This window comes from Hordeum vulgare, chromosome 5H (assembly GCF_904849725.1).
Source record: "Hordeum vulgare subsp. vulgare chromosome 5H, MorexV3_pseudomolecules_assembly, whole genome shotgun sequence".
NCBI classification, from domain to species: domain Eukaryota; kingdom Viridiplantae; phylum Streptophyta; class Magnoliopsida; order Poales; family Poaceae; genus Hordeum; species Hordeum vulgare.
This window is the reverse complement of record NC_058522.1, coordinates 378,135,366-378,157,434: the sequence shown is the minus strand read 5'-3', so window position 1 is coordinate 378,157,434 and position 22,069 is coordinate 378,135,366. Positions and strand designations below refer to the sequence as shown.

General features: G+C 48.4%; 1 protein-coding gene across 1 annotated transcript; it reads right to left on the bottom strand.

Moving 5' to 3' along the window:
- Positions 1-12,189: 12,189 nt before the first annotated feature.
- Positions 12,190-14,560, bottom strand: LOC123398194 (ubiquitin-conjugating enzyme E2 28-like). The gene is made up of 3 exons (XM_045092693.1): positions 14,305-14,560; positions 13,192-13,409; positions 12,190-12,648 (listed from the first exon to the last, which is right to left on the bottom strand). The coding sequence occupies exons 2-3, from the start codon at positions 13,405-13,407 to the stop codon at positions 12,418-12,420; spliced, it is 447 nt and encodes a 148-aa protein (XP_044948628.1). The 5' UTR covers positions 13,408-13,409; positions 14,305-14,560; the 3' UTR covers positions 12,190-12,417.
- Between the last annotated feature and the right edge of the window lie 7,509 nt (positions 14,561-22,069).

The window sequence follows — 22,069 nt, the reverse complement described above, 5'->3', positions numbered from 1 at the left end:
TGCTGAATTCAGCATCCAGCGTCTTCCGGAGGAGCGGGTGGGAGCGGCCAAGGGGGCTATGGTGCAGGCGGAGCTGATGGCTGGAGAAGCCAAGAGGGCCTACGACTCCATTGCGGCCTTGTACCAGCGGAGCTTGGAGCTGCGCGATGATATCCAAGTAAGTGGTCTCGTAAGTATTTACTTTTCCCCTGTAACCCGCTGGGTGTTCTTGAATAGCAGCTGTTGTTTGCAATGGGTTCACTCTGAGTGAACCCAGTGGGTGTAGTCCCCGAGACTTCTGTCGAGTGCTTGCACCGACAGTTGTCTTTATACATTTTGCCTTGAGTTTGGTTGTGTCTGTAGATAGGAGTACCGAGTGCGAGTAGTTGTTGCAGTCGGAGTGCACTTACGGTAAGAGTCCCCGAGAGTAAGTTGTGCTCAGGTCGGGTAGTATTGGCCTCGGAGGCGTAGGTGATAACATGCATCTCAATAGGGCAGGCCTGCTTGAGCTACATGCCAGTGGGGTCACTCTTAGTGAACCCACTGGGTGTAGTCCCCGAGACCGCTGTCGACTGCTTGCATCGGCAGGGGTCTGAAGAACTTAGACTGTTAACTGTTGAACTTTCTGATTGTCCCTTGTTTGTTGGTGGCAGAAAACTTGTGAAATGGGGACGGCCTATGAGACTCTCAAGGCGGAGAGGAATCAGTTCGCTGGTGAACTTGATGCGGCCATGCTTGCAATGGCCGGCATGAAGGATGCTCTGGCGGAACGAGAGAAGTCATTGGAGCAAGCGCGTGAAGTGAACAAGGTGTTGACTGAAGAAGTGGAAAATATGGGGAAACAGAGGACTGCGCTGATGATTCAGATGGATGTGCTGAACAAACGATGCAGAGCACAAGAGAAATATGTCAGCGACTGGGCTCGGTAGATGATGACGCGTCTGGCTGGTAAGTCCTGCTTTTTCCGAGTGGCTTATTGTCTGTTTGTCCTATGCGCGTAACACTCAGTGCTTATTGTTTGTTTGTCCTATTGTCGCAGATTTTTTCGTAGATTCGGAAGCTGAAGCAGCGGCTGTGGAGCGGTCCATTCAGGACAACGTGCCACTCGGCGAGGACGCCAATCGGGATCTGCTCCGGGCGCATATCCGCGTAGGCAAAGTGGGTCCTTTCATTGGTCGACTGAGAGAGGTCGTTGGCCGAATTGAGAAGGAACTTTGGCCAGAAGACGAGTCGCAGCAGGAAATGGAGAACCTGATGGCGCGACTGGAGGAGATTCCGAGCCGAGTGCAGGCTTGGAAGAAATCGGCAGCGCGTTGCGGTGCAGATGTTGCTCTGTCCTTGGTCTGAGTCCATTGCAAGGAGGTGCGTGAGGAAAAACTGAAGACACTGAAGGTCGCCAACATGAAGAAGCTTCGATTCGAAGACTTCATGGAGACGTTCCTTGAGAGTGCTACCCGCATCGCCGACGGAATCGACTTGGACGCTTTCGTGGAGCCCTCCAGTCCTGGCGCCGGTCCATCTGACGCATAAGAAAACTTTATCCTCGGTATGCCGAGTGTTTATCTGTAAGGTACTTTGGCCACTTCTGTTGGCTGTCACACTTTTAAATTGGTGTGGGTAAGCTTGATCCGCACCGAGTTAGCTATCTTTTCGAGTATTTTGGAATCCGAATGAAAGCGTTTACTCTTGTGTTTGAATGTTGTTTCGAGTGCGACGTTTAGTGCGTACTCGCTGAAGATTAGTACTTAGGTGATCCTTAATCACAGCGAAGTCCCCGAGTGCGACGTTTAGAGCACACTCGGAGGGAGTTAGAACTTAGGCAATTCAGGATCGCAGCTAAGTCCCCGAGTGCGACGTTTAGTGCACACTCGGAGGAAGTTATTACTTAGGTGATTCTTGATCACAGCTAAGTCCCCGAGTGTGACGTGAAGTGCACACTCGGAAAAGTTTAATACTTAGGCGATGCTGGATCGCAGCTAAGCCCCCGAGTGTGACGTGAAGTGCACACTCGGAGGAAGTTATTACTTAGGTGATTCTTGATCACAGCTAAGTCCCCGAGTGCAACGTGAAGTACACACTCGGAGAAGTTTAATACTTAGGCGATGCTGGATCGCAGCTAAGCCCCCGAGTGTGACGTGAAGTGCACACTCGGAGGAAGTTATTACTTAGGTGATTCTTGATCACAGATAAGTCCCCGAGTGCGACGTGAAGTACACACTCGGAGAAAGTTAATACTTAGGCGATGCTGGATCGCAGCTAAGCCTCCGAGTGTGACGTGAAGTGCACACTTGGAGAAAGGTAGAACTTAGGCGATTCAGGATCGTAGCTAAGCCCCCGAGTGTGGCGTGAAGTGCACACTTGGAGAAAGGTAGAACTTAGGCGATTCAGGATCGCAGCTAAGCCCCCGAGTGTGGCGTGAAGTGCAAACTCGGAGAAAGTTAATACTTAGGCGATGCTGGATCGCAGCTAAGCCTCCGAGTGTGACGTGAAGTGCACACTCGGAGAGAGGTAGGACTTAGGCGATTCAGGATCGCGGCTAAGTCCCCGAGTGCGACGTTTAGTGCACACTCGGAGGAAGTTAGTACTTAGGCGATTCAGGATCGCAGCTAATTCTCCGAGTGCGACATGAAGTGCACACTCGGAGAAAGGTAGAACTTAGGCGATTCAGGATCGCAGCTAAGTCCCCGAGTGCGACGTTTAGTGCACACTTCGGAGGAAGGTAGAACTTAGGCGATTCAGGATCGCGGCTAAGTCCCCGAGTGCGACGTTTAGTGCACACTCGGAGGAAGTTAGTACTTAGGCGATTCAGGATCGTAGCTAAGTCTCCGAGTGCGACGTGAAGTGCACACTCGGAGAAAGGTAGAACTTAGGCGATTCAGGATCGCAGCTAAGTCCCCGAGTGCGACGTTTAGTGCACACTTCGGAGGAAGTTAGTACTTAGGCGATTCAGGATCGCAGCTAAGTCTCCGAGTGCGACGTTTAGTGCACACTCGGAGAAAGGTAAAACTTAGGCGATTCAGGATCGCAACTAAGTTTTTGTGTGTGTGTGTGTGTGACCGGAGTCTGCGACCGTGGAAAAACTCTGAATCTGCAAAAAAAACTGAATCTACTGTATATTATTTCATCAATGCTTGTTCGTTACACTGCTTTAGTTGACGATCACGTATAGAAGCGCTTGAGGAGGTCTTCGTTCCATGCGCGCGGCTCGTCTGTCTCCCTCTGAATGTTGTAGAGTCTGTATGCTCCGTTGTTCAGCACCTTGGAGATGATGAAAGGCCCTTCCCAGGCCGGAGCCAACTTGTGGGGTCTTTGCTGATCCACTCGGAGCACTAAGTCGCCTGCTTGGAATGTGCGACTCCTGACGTGACGCGCATGAAAGCGTTGCAGATCTTGCTGGTAAATTGTTGAGCGAGTTAGTGCCATCTCGCGTTCCTCCTCTAGAAGATCTACTCCATCTTGCCTTGCTTGTTCTGCTTCAGCTTCGGAGAAGAGTTCGACTCGTGGGGCATTATGAAGCAGGTCACTCAGAAGGACCGCTTCTGCTCCATAAACAAGGAAGAACGGTGATCGCCCCGTTGATCTGTTCGGAGTGGTGCGGAGGCCCCAAAGCACTGAAGGTAGCTCGGTAACCCAAGCGCCAGCAGCATGTCCTATCTCTCGCAGGAGTCGGGGCTTCAAACCTTGCAAAATAAGTCCGTTTGCCCGCTCTGCTTGTCCATTGGACTGGGGATGTGCTACGGAAGCAAAATCCACTCGGATGCCTTGTCTTGAACAGAAGCCTTTGAATCTGTCCGAGTCAAAATTTGTCCCGTTGTCCGTGATTATGCTGTGAGGTACACCGAATCTGAAGATGATGTCCCTGACAAACTTGACGGCTGTTGAGGTGTCGAGCTTCTTGATGGGCTTCGCTTCGATCCATTTCGTGAACTTGTCGACTGCCACCAACAGATGTGTGAATCCACCTTGGCCTGTCTTGAACGGGCCGACTGTATCTAATCCCCACACTGCAAACGGCCACACAAGATGGATCGTCTTCAACGCAGACGTCGGCTTGTGGGACTTGTTGGAGTAGAACTGACAGCCTTCACATCGGTCGACCATATCTTTAGCCATCTCGCTTGCCTGTAGCCAGAAGAAACCGGCTCTGAACGCCTTGGCGATGATCGCTCTCGAAGAAGCGTGATGACCACAGGTTCCCGAGTGAATATCCTCTAGAATCAGCTGCCCCTCTTCTGGGGAGATGCATCATTGAAGAACACCCGAAACGCTTTCCTTGTATAATTGGTCATCGATGACAGTGAATGACTTCGACCTGCGGACTATCTGCCTGGCTTGGACTTCGTCTTCTGGAAGTTCTTGCCTCAAGATATATGCAATGATCGGCACAGTCCAATCGGGAATGACAGCCAGGATCTCCATGACCAGATCAACCACAGCAGGTACATCGACTTCAGTCGGATCTGTTGTGCTCTTGGGTTGTACCGGTTCCTCTGTGAAGGGATCTTCTTTGACCGAGGGAAGGTGGAGGTGCTCGAGGCATACATCACTCGGGACTGGTCTCCGGGTGGATCCGAGCTTTGCCAACTCATCAGCTGCTTGGTTCTTCAGTCTCGGAACATGGTGGAGTTCTAGACCTTCAAACTTCTTCTCCAGCTTCCTCACTGCATTGTAGTATGTGGTCATGGTGGGGTTCCTGACGTCCCACTCTTTCATCACTTGATTGACTACCAAATCTGAATCGCCGTAGACCATCAGGCGACGGACGCCGAGTGAGATGGCCATACGCAACCCGTAGAGGAGAGCTTCATACTCTGCCTCATTGTTGGAGGAATCGAAGTGTATCTGCAGCACGTACTTGAGCTTGGCGCCCTTTGGTGATATGATCACAACACCAGCGCCGGAGCCATTCAACATCTTAGACCCATCGAAGAACATTGTCCAATGAGCCGAGTAGATGTGGGTCGGTTGCTGTTGTTCTACCCATTCTGCTATAAAGTCAGCCAGGGCTTGAGACTTAATAGCTTTCTTGGCCTCGAACTTGATGTCACAGTACAGCATCTCCATTGCCCAGTTCGCCACTCGGCCTGATGCGTCTCGATTGTGGAGAATTTCCGACAACGGAGCATCAGAAACGACAGATACCGAGTGGTCTTGGAAATAATGAGCCACCTTCTTCGCAGTCATATAGATCCCATAGATAAGTTTTTGATAATGGGGATACCTCTGCTTGGAAGGAGTCAGGACTTCGGAGACGTAGTACACTGGCCGCTGAACTTTGTATGCTTTGCCTTCTTCTTCTTGCTCGACTGTAAGAACAGTACTTACGACTTGATTTGTAGCCGCGATATATAGAAGAAGGGGCTCTTTACTGAGCGGAGCAGTAAGAACCGGCTGGGTGGAAAGTAGGACTTTGATGTCGTCGAATGCGACTTGGGCTTCGTCTGTCCACTCGAAGGTATCTGATTTCTTCATGAGTCGGTACAGAGGAAGCGCTTTTTCGCCGAGTCGACTGATGAACCTGCTCAAAGCCGCTAGGCAACCTGTGAGCCGTTGAACATCGTGTATTCTGACCGGCCTCTCCATTCGGACGATGGTCCCGATCTTTTCGGGGTTGACGTTGATCCCTCGTTCGGAAACGAAGAAACCGAGTAACTTTCCGCTGGGCACACCGAATGAACATTTGGCTGGGTTGACCTTGATATCGTACCTATGAAGGTTGGCGAATGTTTCTGCCAAGTCAGTCAGCAGGTCGGAACCTTTGCGTGACTTGACTACGATATCATCCATATATGCCTCCACATTGCGACCGATCTGGTCGAGGAGACATTTTTGGATCATGCGCATAAAGGTAGCTCTTGCATTCTTCAGACCTAAAGGCATAGTGATGTAGCAGAAAGCACCCGAATGGGGTGATGAAGGCTGTTTTTAACTCATCGGGGCCATACAGACGGATCTGATGATAGCCCGAGTAGGCATCGAGAAACGACAGACGCTCGCAACCCGCAGTCGAATCGACAATTGGATCTATGCGGGGGAGCGGAAAATGGTCTTTCGGGCAGACCTTATTGAGGTGCTTGAAGTCGATGCACATTCGGAGCGACTTGTCCTTCTTGGGCACCATGACAACATTGGCGAGCCACTCGGAGTGGTGAACCTCGCGAATGAAGTTGGCTGCTAGCAGCTTGGCCACCTCTTCCCCGATTGCCTTCCTCTTGTGCGCGGCGGACCGGCGCAGGCGCTCTCGGACAGGCCGAGCCGTGGAATCCACGTGCAGTCGGTGCTCAGCCAACTCCCTGGGTACACCTGGCATGTCAGAGGGTTTCCATGCGAAGATGTCCCAGTTCTCACGGAGGAATTGGGTGAGCTCGGCTTCCTATTTAGGATCGAGGGTGGTGGAGATGTTCGTCGGGGCAGCAGAGTCGTCCATCGGGTGGATGCTGACCTTCTTCGTCTCTCCCGCCGACTGGAATGCGGATTCAGAAGCTGGTCTTTTTGAGCGTATCAGGTCGGCGGGGTCGACTGTTTTCTTGTACTCGTCCAGCTCGAGGACGGCCATCTGCTGGTCGGCGATTCTTGATCCCTGCTGCAGACACTCTTCAGCCCGCTGCCGATTGCCTGTGATGGTGATCACGCCCTTAGGGCCTGGCATCTTCAGCTTCAGGTATACGTAACATGGACGGGCCATGAAGTGCGCATACGCTGGGTGACCCAGAATTGCGTGATAAGCGCTCTGGAAGTCAACCACTTCGAACGTCAGCTTTTCCTTGCGGAAGTTCTTGTCGGAGCCGAAAACGACGTCAAACGCGATCTGGCCGAGTGATTTGGCCTTCCGTCCAGGGACGACTCCGTGGAACTGCATGCTGCTCTCGCTGAGTCTGGACATCGGGATGCCCATCCCCTTGAGGGTGTTGGCGTACATGATGTTCAAGCTGCTGCCGCCATCCATGAGGACTTTGCGCAGTCGGACTCCTTCTACCACCGGGTCGACGACCAGGGCCTGTCTTCTCGGGGTGGGTACATGTGCCGGATGATCCGACTGGTCGAAGGTGATCGCAGTCTGGGACCATTTGAGGAACTTGGGGTTGGAAGGGGTGGCCATGTTCACCTCTCTGTTCACCAGCTTCAGTCGGCTCTTGTTCTCGACGTCAGCAAAGATCATCAGGGTTGCATGGACTTGGGGGAACGGATCCTCCTTATCCTCTTCATCCTGTTCATGGTCCTTCTCACTCGGTTGCCCTTCGTTGAACCCCTGGATCAGGAGGCGACACTGTCGAGTGGTATGCTTCGCATATATGGGGTTGCCCTCTTCGTCCATCTTCGTGTGAACCGGACAAGGCTGGTCCAGGATGGGATTGTTGAACGGCTTCTTCTTGGGGGTAAACTGCGCCTTCCCTTTGCCCTTGAACTTGGCATTGGTCACGGCTGCAGCTTCTGCTTGCGGTGTGGGCGGAGCTTTCTGTTTCTGCTTCCGAGTGTTACCTCCGTCAACATCGCCGACTGTCTTGTGCTTTCCACTCCGGATGTGGTCTTCTTCCTTGCCATTTGCATAGCGAGCTGCTATCTCCATCATCTTGCTCATGGAGATGTCGCCTGTTCGACCGAACTTTAGGTACAGCTCTCTGTACCGCACGCCTGCCTTGAAGGCGCAGACTGCTTGATGCTCGGTGACGTTCTCCACCGTGTGGTAGAGAGTTGTCCAACGCTGGATGAAGTCGCGCAGGGGCTCATTCGGCTTCTGGACACAGTGCTGGAGCTCCACAAGGCCTGCAGGGCGTTTGCACGTCCCTTCGAAGGTCCTGATGAACACTCGGGCCAGATCCGCCCAACTGTAAATGCTCGAGGGGGCCAACTGGTTCAGCCACGCTCGCGCCGAGCCGTCGAGCATCAGAGGGAGGTGCTTCATAGCAACATGGTCGTCTCCTCCTCCGATCTGGACTGCCACTCGGTAGTCATCCAGCCATGTTTCCGGCTTGGACTCTCCTGTAAACTTATTGATTCCCGCTGCCAATCGGAAGTTGGGCGGAATGTCAGCCGAGCGGATGGCTCGACTAAAACACTCGGGACCGGACACGATGGCCCTGCTTCCACTCGGACGGTCCATATCGTGACCATCACGGTGGGCTCGACCCCTGTCGACTCTTCGCTGGGCGATACGTCCTCTTGCGTCGGGTCTTGGGTCGTTTGTGTCGCCGACTGAACGCCGATCATCATGATGTTGGGACCCATAGGGCCCACCCCGCGGAGGGGTGCGTGAGCGGCAGCGATCTTCATGAATCATGGAACGGCTGCCTCCCCTGTGGCGCTGATGGGATCCAGGGCTGTGAACCGACCGATGCGTGTTTGCGTGGACGGAACTATTGTAGATCCGGTTGTGCGACTGGGAGACTGCCGAATTCTGCTGCTGCGCCATGTGCAACAGGGCTCGGATCTGCTCAATCCCCCTTCCTGCCTCCGAATCAGTCGGCTGGAGGGAATCGGCTATCTTGGCAGCCGCAGCCAAGTTGAGGAGGGGCCTGCGGAACAACTCCACGTTGCTCCGCCGAGTGTGTCGACTGGCAGAACGGCGAGGTGGACGGCGTGCACCGGATGCTTCATCGACCTCGCGCTCGCTTCGACCAGCTTGACGGGGATCTTCATGGGAGTTGGCCATGTGTACTTCTGCTGCAGGCCCGCGACCCGTGTACTCGGAAGGAAACTCAGTCGGAACTGAGCCCGAGCGTCGGGAACGCGGGGCAACCACAACAGACTCCAGAACCGCCACTTGAGAAGACGCGATCTGACGCGCTCGGGCATGCTGCACCCAACGTTGGAGACGCGGACGGCGGGACCGCTTGTTGCGGCGCATGACGGAGGTGCAGGTCGATAACGGAGCCGATTGTTGGAGAAGAAGAACGCCACGAGCGCCGGCACGGAAGTGCGTGGCCCTGCGACGGGGAAGCGCCTCGACGTCGAGAGGTGCCTCCCGAAGCCACGCCGAACCGTCGACGGTGAAGGAGAGAGCGCCGAAGAAGATCGGGCGACCCATGCTCGAATCTCCACTGGTAGACATGACGAAAGGAAGTAGTCGCAAACTCGCCGGAAGTCGCTTAGACGCCTGCCCCACGGTGGGCGCTAACTGTCGTGGGTATAAGCCTGACAGTAGATGTGTAGGGTACGAATGAGATGGGCAGAGTCCTAGCTACGACGAGGTTGTATGAGTTCAGGCCCCTCTACGGTGGAGGTAACAGCCCTACGTCTCAGTGCTCTCGGAGCTTGTTGTCGAGTGAAATATGGAATACAATGATTTGCTAACCCCTTTACCAGTGGGGGAGGGTGGCTTATATAGAGTGCGCTGCCCTCCACAACGGTTCTGATTCAGGGGCGGAGTAGTGGCGATTGAATGTGTACGTTACAGGTAACGGACGACTTGAATGTTAATAAATGCACCTGGAAACGTACGACCGTTTCTCCCACAGGGGTCACGGTGTGTACCGAGTGGTATCCAGTCGGTCAGCTAGATACGCTCTGAATGTTACTCTCCGACTGGACGTCATCGAGGATCTGCTACCGACTGGATGATGGGGATTCCTTAAGTCAGTCGGAACTGACCAAGGCCCTTGTCCTTTGGGAGGGGTAGTCCTTGGGTAGGACTTATAGGGCAGGCCTATGACCCTACCCTAGGACTATAACCCCATCAGTGACCCTCTGTGGGTTGAAGCCTCCATCAACGTGGACGTACGATAGCACCACCTATCGGAACCACGCCGAAAATTACTGTGTCATCTTTGCGTTTGATCTTCCTAAATCTACTACTTACTTTCATGTGCATGCCTTTACTTTCCGCTGCTATACTCGTAGACTTGCATGTGTAGGATGTGCTTGACTTGGTACAAATACTAAAATCTCCTAACCATTAAAATTGGAAAAAGGTTAGGTTTTAATTTTGTCAACTAGTCTATTCACTCCCCTCCTCTAGACATCCCTTCTAGTGATCCCACAATCACATGCCCTCATTATTTGTGAACTTACTAGGCTACCGCTTTCAGCATATGGATCATCTATATCCATATTTTCATTGTCATCATCCTCATCTATCTGTACAAAGTCAAAAAATGTGTAAGTGTCTTTGCGGACATTCTTATTTCATGTTTTTGTCAACGTTCATGACATGTACGTTGCCACTGTAAGATTCATCCAAACTCATATAGTTCTCCTCGACATGATGGTCTATATTCAATGACGAGGATCCATACTCGCTTCCCCATTAATCATCGTCATAACCCGTCTTTTCCTCCATCTATACACGACGTGTTTATGCATAGTGTTAGATCAAATCGAACATCACATAACATCATCAGAAATATAATCAGTTTCATAATAAAGTGCTTAACGATACGTCGCACAATTTCACACACTTAACTATTACCTATATTTTTTCATCTCACTTCAATGAGGATTTAATGTGATGTTACAAAAAAAATTGGAAGCTTGCCTACCTCGTGGCTGTCGTCAGAGAGATCACGATCGTCCATGCTGGCCGGTGACTAAGGCGTGACGACAATGGCGCGGGGGCCGACGTCAACGGTGTAGGGGCGAAGACAGCGCGTGGCCGGGCGACAATGCCACCAACAAAATTTTGGCGGCGGCGCGAACGGCAGATGGCTCTAAGGTTTTTGCATGTGGCGGCCGCTGGGCGAATGTACACGGACGACATTCGCGCGATCGGACGAACCATTTGTTTCCACTCGTACTGGGGGATGGGTGCGTGTAGCAATCATGCGGGCGTACCCGGGCGGTTGTACGGTGCACGGGAGGGGGCGGGGAGGGGGAGGGCGTACACATTTGTCACACTTGTCTTACTTGAGTTGTTTAAATTGTTAGCCACACTTTGACTTGCCTAAGGAAATCTTGTCACACTTTTTATGTATATGACATGTGAGGTTTACTGTTCATAATTTTTCTTTGTCTTAGGTGTGACTAGAACCAAACGCACACCTAACTTAATCAAACTTTAGTTTAAGATGCAAGGTATGGCTAGAAACCAAGCAGCCCTACGTACGCATAGAAAGTGTGACAAAATTTCTTAGACTTGTTAACTTATGGCTTTCATTTTACTAAACTAACCTTAGATAAACTTAGCAAAAATGTGTGACCAAGTATGACAATCCAAAGCATAGAGCCAAACGGCCCCTATGTTCCCTCACTGTCCCCGAGAACCAGACCTGCCCCCGCTCTTCCATCTTCAGTCCAAGAACCATCAGTGTTAAGCTTCGCCCAGCCATCCATTGGAGGGGATCACCTGACAGGAGGAACGGAAACCGATATTCCGGCTGCTTACTCACCTGATCACCATTCTAATTAATCTCGTCCTTTGATGATGTTCCGCTCATACATCTCTCGCGGACAAGTCGTGGATGGTGCATTCAACCCACACACGACACTGGTGAGACACAACCTCACGTGCAAACTCTCTCCGAAGATGGAATGCTCAGGCTGTGCCTTTATGATGCTGCTGTAGAGTAATGACAAGAGGACACATGGGCCATAAAGCAGCTATGTAAAGAATCTATCAATGAGGCAAATTTTTGTGTTTTGACCTTTTTCTAAAAATTGATTAGATCTAACGCTAGTTTGTAAAAAATTCAGGATCTGATTTTTTATCGTTAGAGTCCTTGACGGTACGATATAACAGTCTCTAACATTAGGAAACTTATACAAATCAACAACACGGACACCTATCGCCGAACGTGCTGGTGGTAGCCTGTACAACTCTACCATCAAGGTGTTTCATAGTATATACGAACATGCATTGTGTCCGATACTTAGGACAAATTTATGGTCGGGCATGCAACCCTATCGACAGGGTCCTTGGCGGTAGGCTGTTATACTCTACCGCCATGGATTATAACGGTAAAAAAGGATCAGATCTTGAAATTTTTACAAACTAGGATCGGATTTAGATTAACTTACAGAAAAGGGTAAAAACACAAAATTTAGCCTCAGTGGGACGTTGGCCAGATTTTAGAAGCGCGGCAGACAGTCCAGCAGCAAGCCAGTGCCATGTTTGGCTAAGTGTCAGTCATCACATGTCATCATCATCAGAGGGTCACAGGCGAGCAGCATCACTGGAGCCACACGCAAGTGACGAGTGCTGCTTCACCGGGATCCATTTGTTAGATCGCACACGGCCACATCATCTTCATCATCAAATGAAAAAGGTACTGGAGAAAGTAATGAAAACACCACAAATTCTTGAAAATGTTCTGTCTTGATACATACAGGTCTTCAGACTTCAGGGACGGGGCATACACCCAAAGTTTCGAAACAGAAATGCAAACATTACCCAGTTTTCACAACTGTACACAAGTAAAAACTGGTTCAGAGAAGCTCATAAGGCGGGAAACCGGCGCGGCACAAAAGTTCTCTTACACGATGGCCCCGGTGCCGATCGACGCATGATCAGCCCATGGCGTACTTCTGGGTCCAGGCCCTCGCGGTGTCCTCATAGCGGGCTCTCTGGTTCTTGTAGAGCTGCGCGATCTCCGGGACAAGGGGATCGTCGGGGTTGGGGTCTGTAAGCAGGGAGCTGATGGAGAGTAGGACCTTGGATATGGTCAGCGCCGGGCTCCACTGCTCCTTGAGGATGTCCAGGCAGATGCTGCCGTTGGAGTTGATGTTTGGGTGGTACACCTGCATCCAGAGTTGAAGATTCAGGTCTCGTACAAGCATATATATGCAGCATTCTTCAAAGTAGCACCAAGCTCTGCTACTTGACAGTTATTCTATTTGAATTTCCCAAGGTAATATATTGATAATAGGATAGAAGCTGTTTAACATCCTGCTTTATAAATTCTCCTTTTGTGTTCTTGACTTCAAAACGTATCAAAGTAGGCCTGAGTTTGACAGACCTATTTTGTCATGAATGACAAACTTTGCCAGGGAGTAAGCTACACGCGGTCAAGGATGTACATTGCAATTCAAGCATCTCTATTTAGCAGGGGTAGCATGTAACAGAACACATCTACCTGAAATGGCTAGTAGATAACGAAGCAACTTTAAGAAAATATTTTGATTTTAGAATGGAAGACCCATTCGTCTTGAATCTCCCAAAGACACATTCAACGACTAACAGATCAGCACCAAGGTCAATACTAGAGTAATAATGAGAAAATGAACAGTTGGCAACAACAAATGAATACAGAGATAAGTAGTAAATCACAAACAGCAGCCCACCTTTGTTTGGAAATTCACTTTTGGAGGCTTAAAGGGGTAATCTGGTGGGAAATGGATGTTCACAAAGAACACCCCTCCTGAGTAGGGGCTGTCACCAGGGCCCATGATTGTGGCCTGCCAGTGGAATAGGTCCGCCCCAGCAGGCCCAGCGCTGCATGATGTTGGTGGATCCTTTTGCAAATCCATGAGTTCCTTCTGAATCCTTTTGTTCGCCATATCTGAACACACAGAATATAATGATGAAAACATAGCAAACAGAGTACATGATGCTCTGAACACAGATGCATATGGACACAAGAACTTTAAAGTGCAGAGCACTCAGCATATCATGTGATGGGTGAACTTGATGATGGAAATCTCTTATAGTTAAAGTTCCGAGTTCTGGCATATCTATGATGCCATTCATGGTCTTCTCTCTTTAATCACCCTTTTATTTTACAGCTTAGCATCTGCAGGTGCAGGTCCATCGCACCTCAATGCAGTAATCGTGAGAAAGTTCCTACAAAGAAACTGAGAGAAATTGCTACACAGCTACACCAGAAACAAAAATCTTGATCATGTACATATTCTTCAGGAATCAAGAAGATGCTACACAAGTTCTCCACTATCATCCAGGAAATCAAACAGCAATTGGAATGGACTTTTAAGCATGCTGAATATGTTCGTCCACGCCACCATGTTCCAGAGACAAAACTTAATTTGTCTCATGATGCCTTTTTTTGGCACAAATGCAAATCTACTTTTCAGGTTCACAAACTTCCAATAGTACAAGGCACAATCAAGGAGACAATATTCTGAAGATTAAAGGCCAAGGCATCCCAAATCAGGGGCTAATCAGGAATGCGATTGCTCGGTCTTTCTCTCTCCACCCCCAAAGTCAACCCTGAGCGATCGGAAAGCGAACCTAGCGAAAGTTAGGCCAGCACGAATCTTGCATTCCCAGAGACAGCAGACACCCCTGAATTCGCTGCGCCCAATTGATCCTAACCAACCAATCTCTTCTAGCAGGAAATGGCAACGACGAATCAAGAACGAAATAGTAACCCCCTTCATCGAGCTAGATGAGATGATTCCAACGGATCAAAATAAATGCAGCAGATTGATCATTGTTACCTTAGCTGTAGGTCCGGGAAATGGCTTTGGATTGTTTCCCTCCTCTGCCTCCGGTCCCCCGAGACAAGGAACGAATGAATCGATTCCGGCAATGATTGATTGACGGAGCAGGTGGGAATGGGATTATAGGCCGGCGTAGGGGGGGCTGGAATCGATTGGATTGGAGTCGTCGCTACTCTCTCCCGGCCTCCTCGTGTGCCATTGGCCGGCGCTGAATCTTTTAGTTCAAGCTTGACGTGGCCCGCCTGTCTGCTTCTTCAGGCTCTTCCTTTTTTAATCGTGTGGCACCTTATCCATGGTTGGTTTCTCTTTTTTTCTTTTTCTTTAACACCATACATACGCAAACAGCACTCATACATACGCGCATACATTCACATCTATAAATGCAGGTACGCATATCTTACTTCTATGAACACCTTCAAAAGACTGGACCGGCATATCATCTTGAGATTTATGAAGTCATCGTAGGTGTCTCGTCGTCGACGGAAACGTCTTCTTGCATTGAATGCGCATCCTCCAAAATTCTAAAATAAATCCAGAAATAATATGAGACTAAGACTTGAATTCTAATGGACTGGGATTAACATTGTCCCTCTTTGATACCCGATAATGAAAGAGGTAATTTCCACACCTTTGCATCATAGTATATGAGTGTATGATGTTTTCAAACCCTATGGTGACTTCATCGGCCTCCTTCCATCACCCCTCCTTTTTGTATCTTTACTGATTGGTGCCTTAGTTTTTCACTGAGGAAAAACTTACTTCTTGCTACAAACTCGCACGGTGGGGAGCCTAACATCTATAACAAGTATAATACAGTACAATCAATCTACCTCCTCTCTCGCGCTCTTGCGGAATCCAAGTTACTCATGTTCATGAAACTTAGCTCATGCCTTAACTCATGGAATCTTGCTTATCACCGTCATGTAATGGCTCTCTTTGGGAGCGGATAAAAACCTTACACACATACATACAGTCAACATAATATCTGGTCTATATGCACAATGGTAAAGCAAAGAACCGATCATGGAGCGGTATACCTTTTGAACCACGTCTTTACCATTGGGATCAAGATTAAGTTTACCATTTGAGGGCATGGGTGTCTTCATGGGCTTGACATCTAAAATTTCGAATGTATGGAGCATGTCTTGGATGTATAATGGTTGGTTGATGAACGTTCCCCCTCTCAATTGCTTCACTTGAAATCCTAGGAAGAACTTCAACTCTCCCATCATGCTCATGGAAAATTCATTGGTCATAAGATTCTCAAACTCAACGTTAATAGCATGGTTAATGGACTCAAAAATAATATCATCAACATATATTTGGCACACAATCGATTCTCCTTTTACCCTCTTCATGAAGAGAGTGGAATCTATCAACCCGATCTGAAACCCCTTCTCGCATAGAAACATCGTAAGGTGATCATACCAAGCACGAGGTGCTTGTTTAAGTCCATAGAGTGCCTTATGCAGTTCATATACGTGAGTGGGGTGTTCGGGATTTTTGAAACTCGGACGTTGCTTAAATACACCAACCCTTTAAGAGGACCACTAAGAAAAGGACGCTTCACATCCATTTGATATAATTTTAAATTATGATGCAATGCCTATGCAAGCAAGATACGAATGGACTCAAGAAGGGCAACATGGGGAAAAGTTTCACCAAAGTCCAGACCTTCAACTTGGATGAAACCTTGTGCCACTAACCTTGCCTTGTCCTAGTGAGTTGTCCATGTTCATCTTACTTGTTCTTAAAGATCCACTTTGTTCCAATGACACTATGATGTTATTTGGGTCTCTTCACAAGAGTACATACTTTGTTGCGAGTAAATTTGTTGAGTTCTTCATGCATAGAATCAACCCAATCCGCGTCGTCAAGAGCATATTCAACCTTATGGGGCTCAACACAAGAGACAAATGTAACACCACGTACACACCGTCCAGTGGTCGTTGGTCCTGACAGGATCTAGACTAGCCCCACAGATAATTATTAGTCTTTTGTGCGCACTTTGTCCTCACTCGTGCGCACCCAAGATCAACTTCATGGTCGGTCACCCATTCTAGAACTACTCCAAGCCAAGCATGCTTAACTTGGGAGTTATGTTCAAATGGGCTTCAGAAAAATAAGGAATTCCTTATTGATATGAGTAGTCTAACATCCTATTAAGACAGTCTATCACATACACCCCCACTTAGAGGAACCGACGCCCTCGTCGGGCCACATGAACTTTCCCTCTTGGTACATATGTTTGTGCGTCTAGTCCGGTACATGTGTCATTTTGTGTGCCACGACGGGTCACAAATGTCATGGGCAACATGATCGCGCACGTGTCGACAAACATCCGTTTAATGATGAAGGTCATCTCTAATAATAACTTGTAACGCCCCAGACACACCTTCTGGTGGTTGTTACTCCTTGCGGGATCCATATTGGCCTCACAGATCAATAATAGTCTTTTCTGCGTACTTTGTTCTCACTTGTGCGCACCCGGGACCAACTTCCCGGTCGGATACCCATCCTAGAACTACTCTAAGCCAAGCATGCTTTAGTTGGGAGTTCTGTTCGAATGGGCTCCTAGAAAAGAAGAAATTCCTTATTGATATGAGTAGTCTAACATCCCTATTAAGCCAGGCTATCACAACAAATGAGTGATGTTTACAAAAGTTTACCAAATTCCTACAAGTAGTTACCCCCTTTTTAACGATTTCATAAATATTCTAAGTGAGGTGTTGAAGATGCTCTAACTTGATGACCACTTTTTACTCCTTGAGTGAAAGCTCTTCAACACTTGGTTTCGAACTTGTAGATGACCCTAAGAGCGTTTGTGTCTTGAGGACACCCTTATCTTCACAACCTCGAGCTCTTGTTCACAAGGATGTGGTATGGTGAGAGACGCTTGAGGTTGATTTTGAAATTGATCCTTGTCTTGGACTTGAGCTTGACCTTGGACCTTAATGTTTGGTTCATCACTACTTGGTTGAGCTAGTCGTGGATCTTGCTTGGGAACATGATGGACTTGTTCTTGTTCTTGGATAGGTTCATGATATCCCATAGCATCTTGCACTGTTGGTGGATGTTAGAGCATATATCTCCATATGTGGTTTTGGTAATTGATGACAATTCCTATGGACTAATGGTTGCCTTAAGTTATATTTATAGGATTTGTCCATAGGCACTTCTTGAAGTCCATCTGTTGGGTTCAAGGAGTTTATATGATGACCAAGATGGTATTCAAGGTATTATCCAAAGAATGGTCATAGAGACACAAGGTTGATCAAGATCTCAGAAAAAGAGTAAATCAAGATGATCAACACACAAAGCGTACAAGATGTACCGAGAGGGATCAAGTGATCCCATGGTATGGTAAGCATTGTCCATTATGTGTTTGTGTACTAACCCATGGTCTTCGTGAGAGTCCTATGTGTGGGTTAGGTGTGTTTCCATGGGCTTGCGTCAAAAGGAAGATCTCATACAACCCATGAAGGATGACGTCAAGTGGTGTTCGTCATCAAGATTGCGGTGTGCAAGTTCAAGAGGATCAACACGAATATATCGTGCTTGAAGCTTGCCGTCCATTGTGGTGGCAATGGACTTGTGAAGGTATGCTAAAGAGTGGCTCACCCATAGTGAGTATGGGGGAGCAATCAACTAGTCTTCATCAAGCCAACACAATCAAGAAAGGTGGTACATCTTGAGGAAGCCAAGATCATCATCATCTAGCTCAGGAGGTCGAGGTGCAAGGTATAGGTTTGTGCCATTGATAGGTTTTTTGTTATTATAGAATGATGCACTGTCAAGGGGGGCTCTCAAGTGAGTAGCTCGATCATATCGTTCATTGAGAGCTCAAACCATTTGCATCCTTGCACCATACTTCTTGGTTCTTATTTGGTGTTTCTCTTTGTGAGTTTTAGAGCTTATGGTCATCTTCATGACAAGCTCGAGTTCATAGAAAACAGAGTCCATATGCATCTACTATGATGTTTTCGATGTTGGAGTTTTTGCCGGTTCTTCATTCATAGAGGACTCACATCTCTATATCATTGGCATTTTCTTATCTGCATGGATAGCTCTTGTCGTCCTGAATCCAACAAGCTTGGGTTTGCTCGATTCGGAGCTCGTATGCGAAAGTTATGGCTATTTCAGTGGCGAGCGGTAGTACCGCTAGAGCTGGCGGTAGTATCGCCTCTGGTCAGCGGTAGTACCACTCCAGGACTTTTAGTACCGTCATCTTTGCGGTTGTACTGCGTCGGACTTTTTGCGAAGACTTTCTTGGCGGTGGTTGGCCCGGTAGTATCTTTGCGCTACCATGGGCTCAGCGGTAGTACCGCTGCAGCCCGCGGTAGTACCGCCGGAGGGTCAGCAGTAGTACCGCTGCAGCCAGCGGTAGTACCGCCGGAGGGTCAGCGGTAGTACCGCTGGAGCCAGCGGTAGTACCGCTGGGCTCGGGCTGTAAGTGGGGGTAACGGTCTGATTCCTTCCCCCATTATATAAAGGGGGTCTTCTTCCCCCTTGGCATCATCCATCCGTTGAGCTCTTGTTCTACCTCCATTGTTGACATTCTTAGAGCTTGCTTTCTCTCAATCCCTTCAATGATTCTTGCTTGTTCTTGAGGGAAAAGAGAGAGGAGATCTAGATCCATATCTCCACCAATCACTTTCTTCTCTATGTGAGGGGAACCCCTTGGATCTAGATCTTGGAGTTCTTTGTGAGCTCCTTGTTCTTCCTCTCATATTTCTCCATAGATTTTGTTGTTGTGGAGGGATTTGAGTGTGAGCGACTTGACCACTTCGTGTGTTCTTGCCATTGCATTAGTTGCATCGGTTTGAGTTCTCCACGGTGATACGTGGAAGTGAGAAGTTGAGAAGCTTATTACCTTTGGTACTTAGTACCCTAGATATTGTTCTTCGTGGATGCTTTGGCGTCCTAGAAGCTTGGTGGTGTCTGGGAGCTCAATCATTGTGGTGTGAAGCTCCGGGAAAGCGTCGGGGTCTCCAATTAGGTTGTGGAGATTGCCCCGAGCAATTTGTACGGGTACCGGTAACCGCCCCAAGGGTTCCCACGTGTACGGGTTCGGTGACCGCCCCCAAGGGTTGCCATTTGTACGGGTTTGGTGACCGCCCTCAAGGGTCCCTTAGTGGAATCACGACATCTTGCATTGTGCGAGGGCGTGAGGATATTACGGTGGCCTTAGTGGCATCTTGGGGAGCATTGTGCCTCCACACCGCTCCAACGGAGATTAGCATCTGCAAGGGTGTGAACTTCGGGATACATCATCGTCTCCGCGTGCCTCGGTTATCTCTTACCCGAACCCTTTACTTATGCACTTTACTTTGTGATAGCCATATTGTCTCTTGTCATATATCTTGCTATCACTTTGTTGTTTATCTTGCTTAGCATAAGTTGTTAGTGCACATAGGTGAGCCTAGTTGTTTGAGGTTTTGTGCTTGACATATTAAACGTTAGTTTTATTCCGCATTTGTTCAAGCCTAAACCTTAATTATTTTAAAGCGCCTATTCACCCCTCCCTCTAGGCGACATCCACGTCCTTTCAGTGGAGGTGATGACTTCCCTTGTGGGGATTCCACAAGAGTTCTCTTGGTCCTTCTTCTTCTACTTGGACTTTAGGTGTTTCTTGTGGAAGATTGTGGCCAATCCCCATGGTCCTTATAGAGTGTGAAGGAGCCTCACCACCTGCAACACTTGGAACAATTTGCTCTGCACGAGATCCATTATCTTAATCAAACTCCATATTCACCATCTTCTCAATGCATCTCGTGGACTTATTGAGAACACGATAAGCATGAGAGTTTAATGCATATCCAGCAAATATGCCATCGTAAGTTTAGGCTCAACTTGAGCTAAATGGGATTTGCTGTTTAGAATGAAACACTTACAACTGAATACCCGAAACTATTTGACATTGGTCTTTCGCCCAATGAGAAGTTCATAGGGGTCTTCTTTTTGAGCTTGTGGAGATAAAGTCGGTTTGATGCATGACACGGTGTTAATGGCTTCAGCCCAAAGTTTGTGTGGAGACTTGTACTTGTAAAGCATGGTTCTAGCCATCTTAATAAGACTTCGATTTTTCCTCTCCACAACACCATTTTCTTGAGGAGTATAGTTCGCGTCATATTGGTGTTTGGTGCCCCGGCACTCAAGAACTCATCCATAGTGTAATTCTTGAACTCGGTGACATTGCCACTTCAAATTGCCTTGATGAGAGGATGTTGTAAGGGTTGAGCTGGATAAAACAGCTCCGCAACATTGTACCTTGGAACTTCTTCATGCCCCGGAGATGCAAGGGGTTCCCTTGAGTCATCCACATCAAATACCTCAATTGGAGTAAATGAGTTTAATAGATGTAGATGGCTTTAGGCACACACCATGTTTCTCTTTAGTCGAGGAGCGAACCTCTTTCAACATTGTAGTTTTGAGGTCCACAAATAATGAACGAACATTCACATCATTTAAAGGGGCAACCGAGTTGATGGGGGCTACGGGAGCATCGGCTTGAGATAACTCGACCTCGTCCACAGCGGGAAGAAGGTTTTGACCAACTCCCGCAAGTGGTGCAACACCTCTCACATTCTCATGAGCATCCATATCCTCTAAGGTTGTAAAATTTTATGAGAGCATGAGGCTCTAATAACAATTTAAAGGACTGATATGGTCTACTAGGGGTGAATAGGAGACTATAAGTTTTAAAATTGTTTGCCAATTTGAGGGTAAGTGGATAAATAGGGTTCACTAAATATGCAACTATGTAAACACAACCTATATGACAAACAAATAAGGAGCTAAATATTCTAGGAAATAAACTAGTTAGGAAGCCCACAAGCATACAAATCAAAGTAAAGTGTGGGAAAGGATTAACCATAAGTGAGAGGGGGACGTGGATTTATACTGAAATTGGCTCTTCTTTGGGGAAGAGCTAATCTCCGCTTAGAGCGGTGCATGAGCCAAAGCTTGCGGAACGCCACAGAAGGTGCACCATATTTTCTTCCGAATCACCCACAACGGATGAGCCACAAATCACTCGGAGTTGGTATTGAAGGCAACCATCACACCTTTACAAACTTCTACGGAGTACACCACAAGCAAGGAAGCTTCTGAAGGAACCTCTAACCTCCTAGGAGCCCAACCTCCAAGAGTAACAAGTCAATGGTGAACAAATATTGCGGGGAACGTGAATTTGGTTTGGTCAAAGTGTAGATCGGGTCTTGCTCTCCCAATACTCAAAGTTTCAACAAATTTGGTTGAAGGGATTGAGTGTAGTGGGAAAAATGACGTGTATCAATGGTGGAGCTCAACAAGACATTAGGGTTAGAAGTTGGAGGTGGAAGAAGGGGGATTTCTATAATGTTCTTGGCTGGTGGGGGTTTTCTACCCGTTGGACCCCGTGCGCACGGGCTAAGTGAGTCCCATGCACATGGAGTGTCGAGAGACTTTAGTACCACCCTGTGTGCATGGGGGTCCAGGACCCGTGCGCACGGGTGTCCAGAGAGTTTCACGGTATCCCGTGCGCATGTTTGTCCAAAGACCTCGTGTGCACAAGGTGTCCAAAAACTTTCTGACCACCCCATGCATACAAAGTGTCCACATAGTTTCTATTGATGCTCACTAGACACCTCATCAAAGCATGCACCACAAAGAATATAGGTGATGGGTGTAGGAGGCCTATGTTTTGGAAGCATTCCCACACGACACTCATCCATGATGACCCCTCTTGATAGTGTGGTTTTTTCTGAGACTCAAATTGAAC

What these genes read in the sequence shown, in the direction of transcription:
- LOC123398194 (XM_045092693.1), bottom strand. Translation starts at nt 13,407, where the DNA reads ATGGCGAACAAAAGGATTCAGAAGGAACTCATGGATTTGCAAAAGGAT. An exon ending in AAGTGAATTTCCAAACAAAG is followed by an intron (nt 12,649 to 13,191) that starts GTGGGCTGCTGT and finishes CTCTGGATGCAG; the next exon opens with GTGTACCACCCAAACATCAA.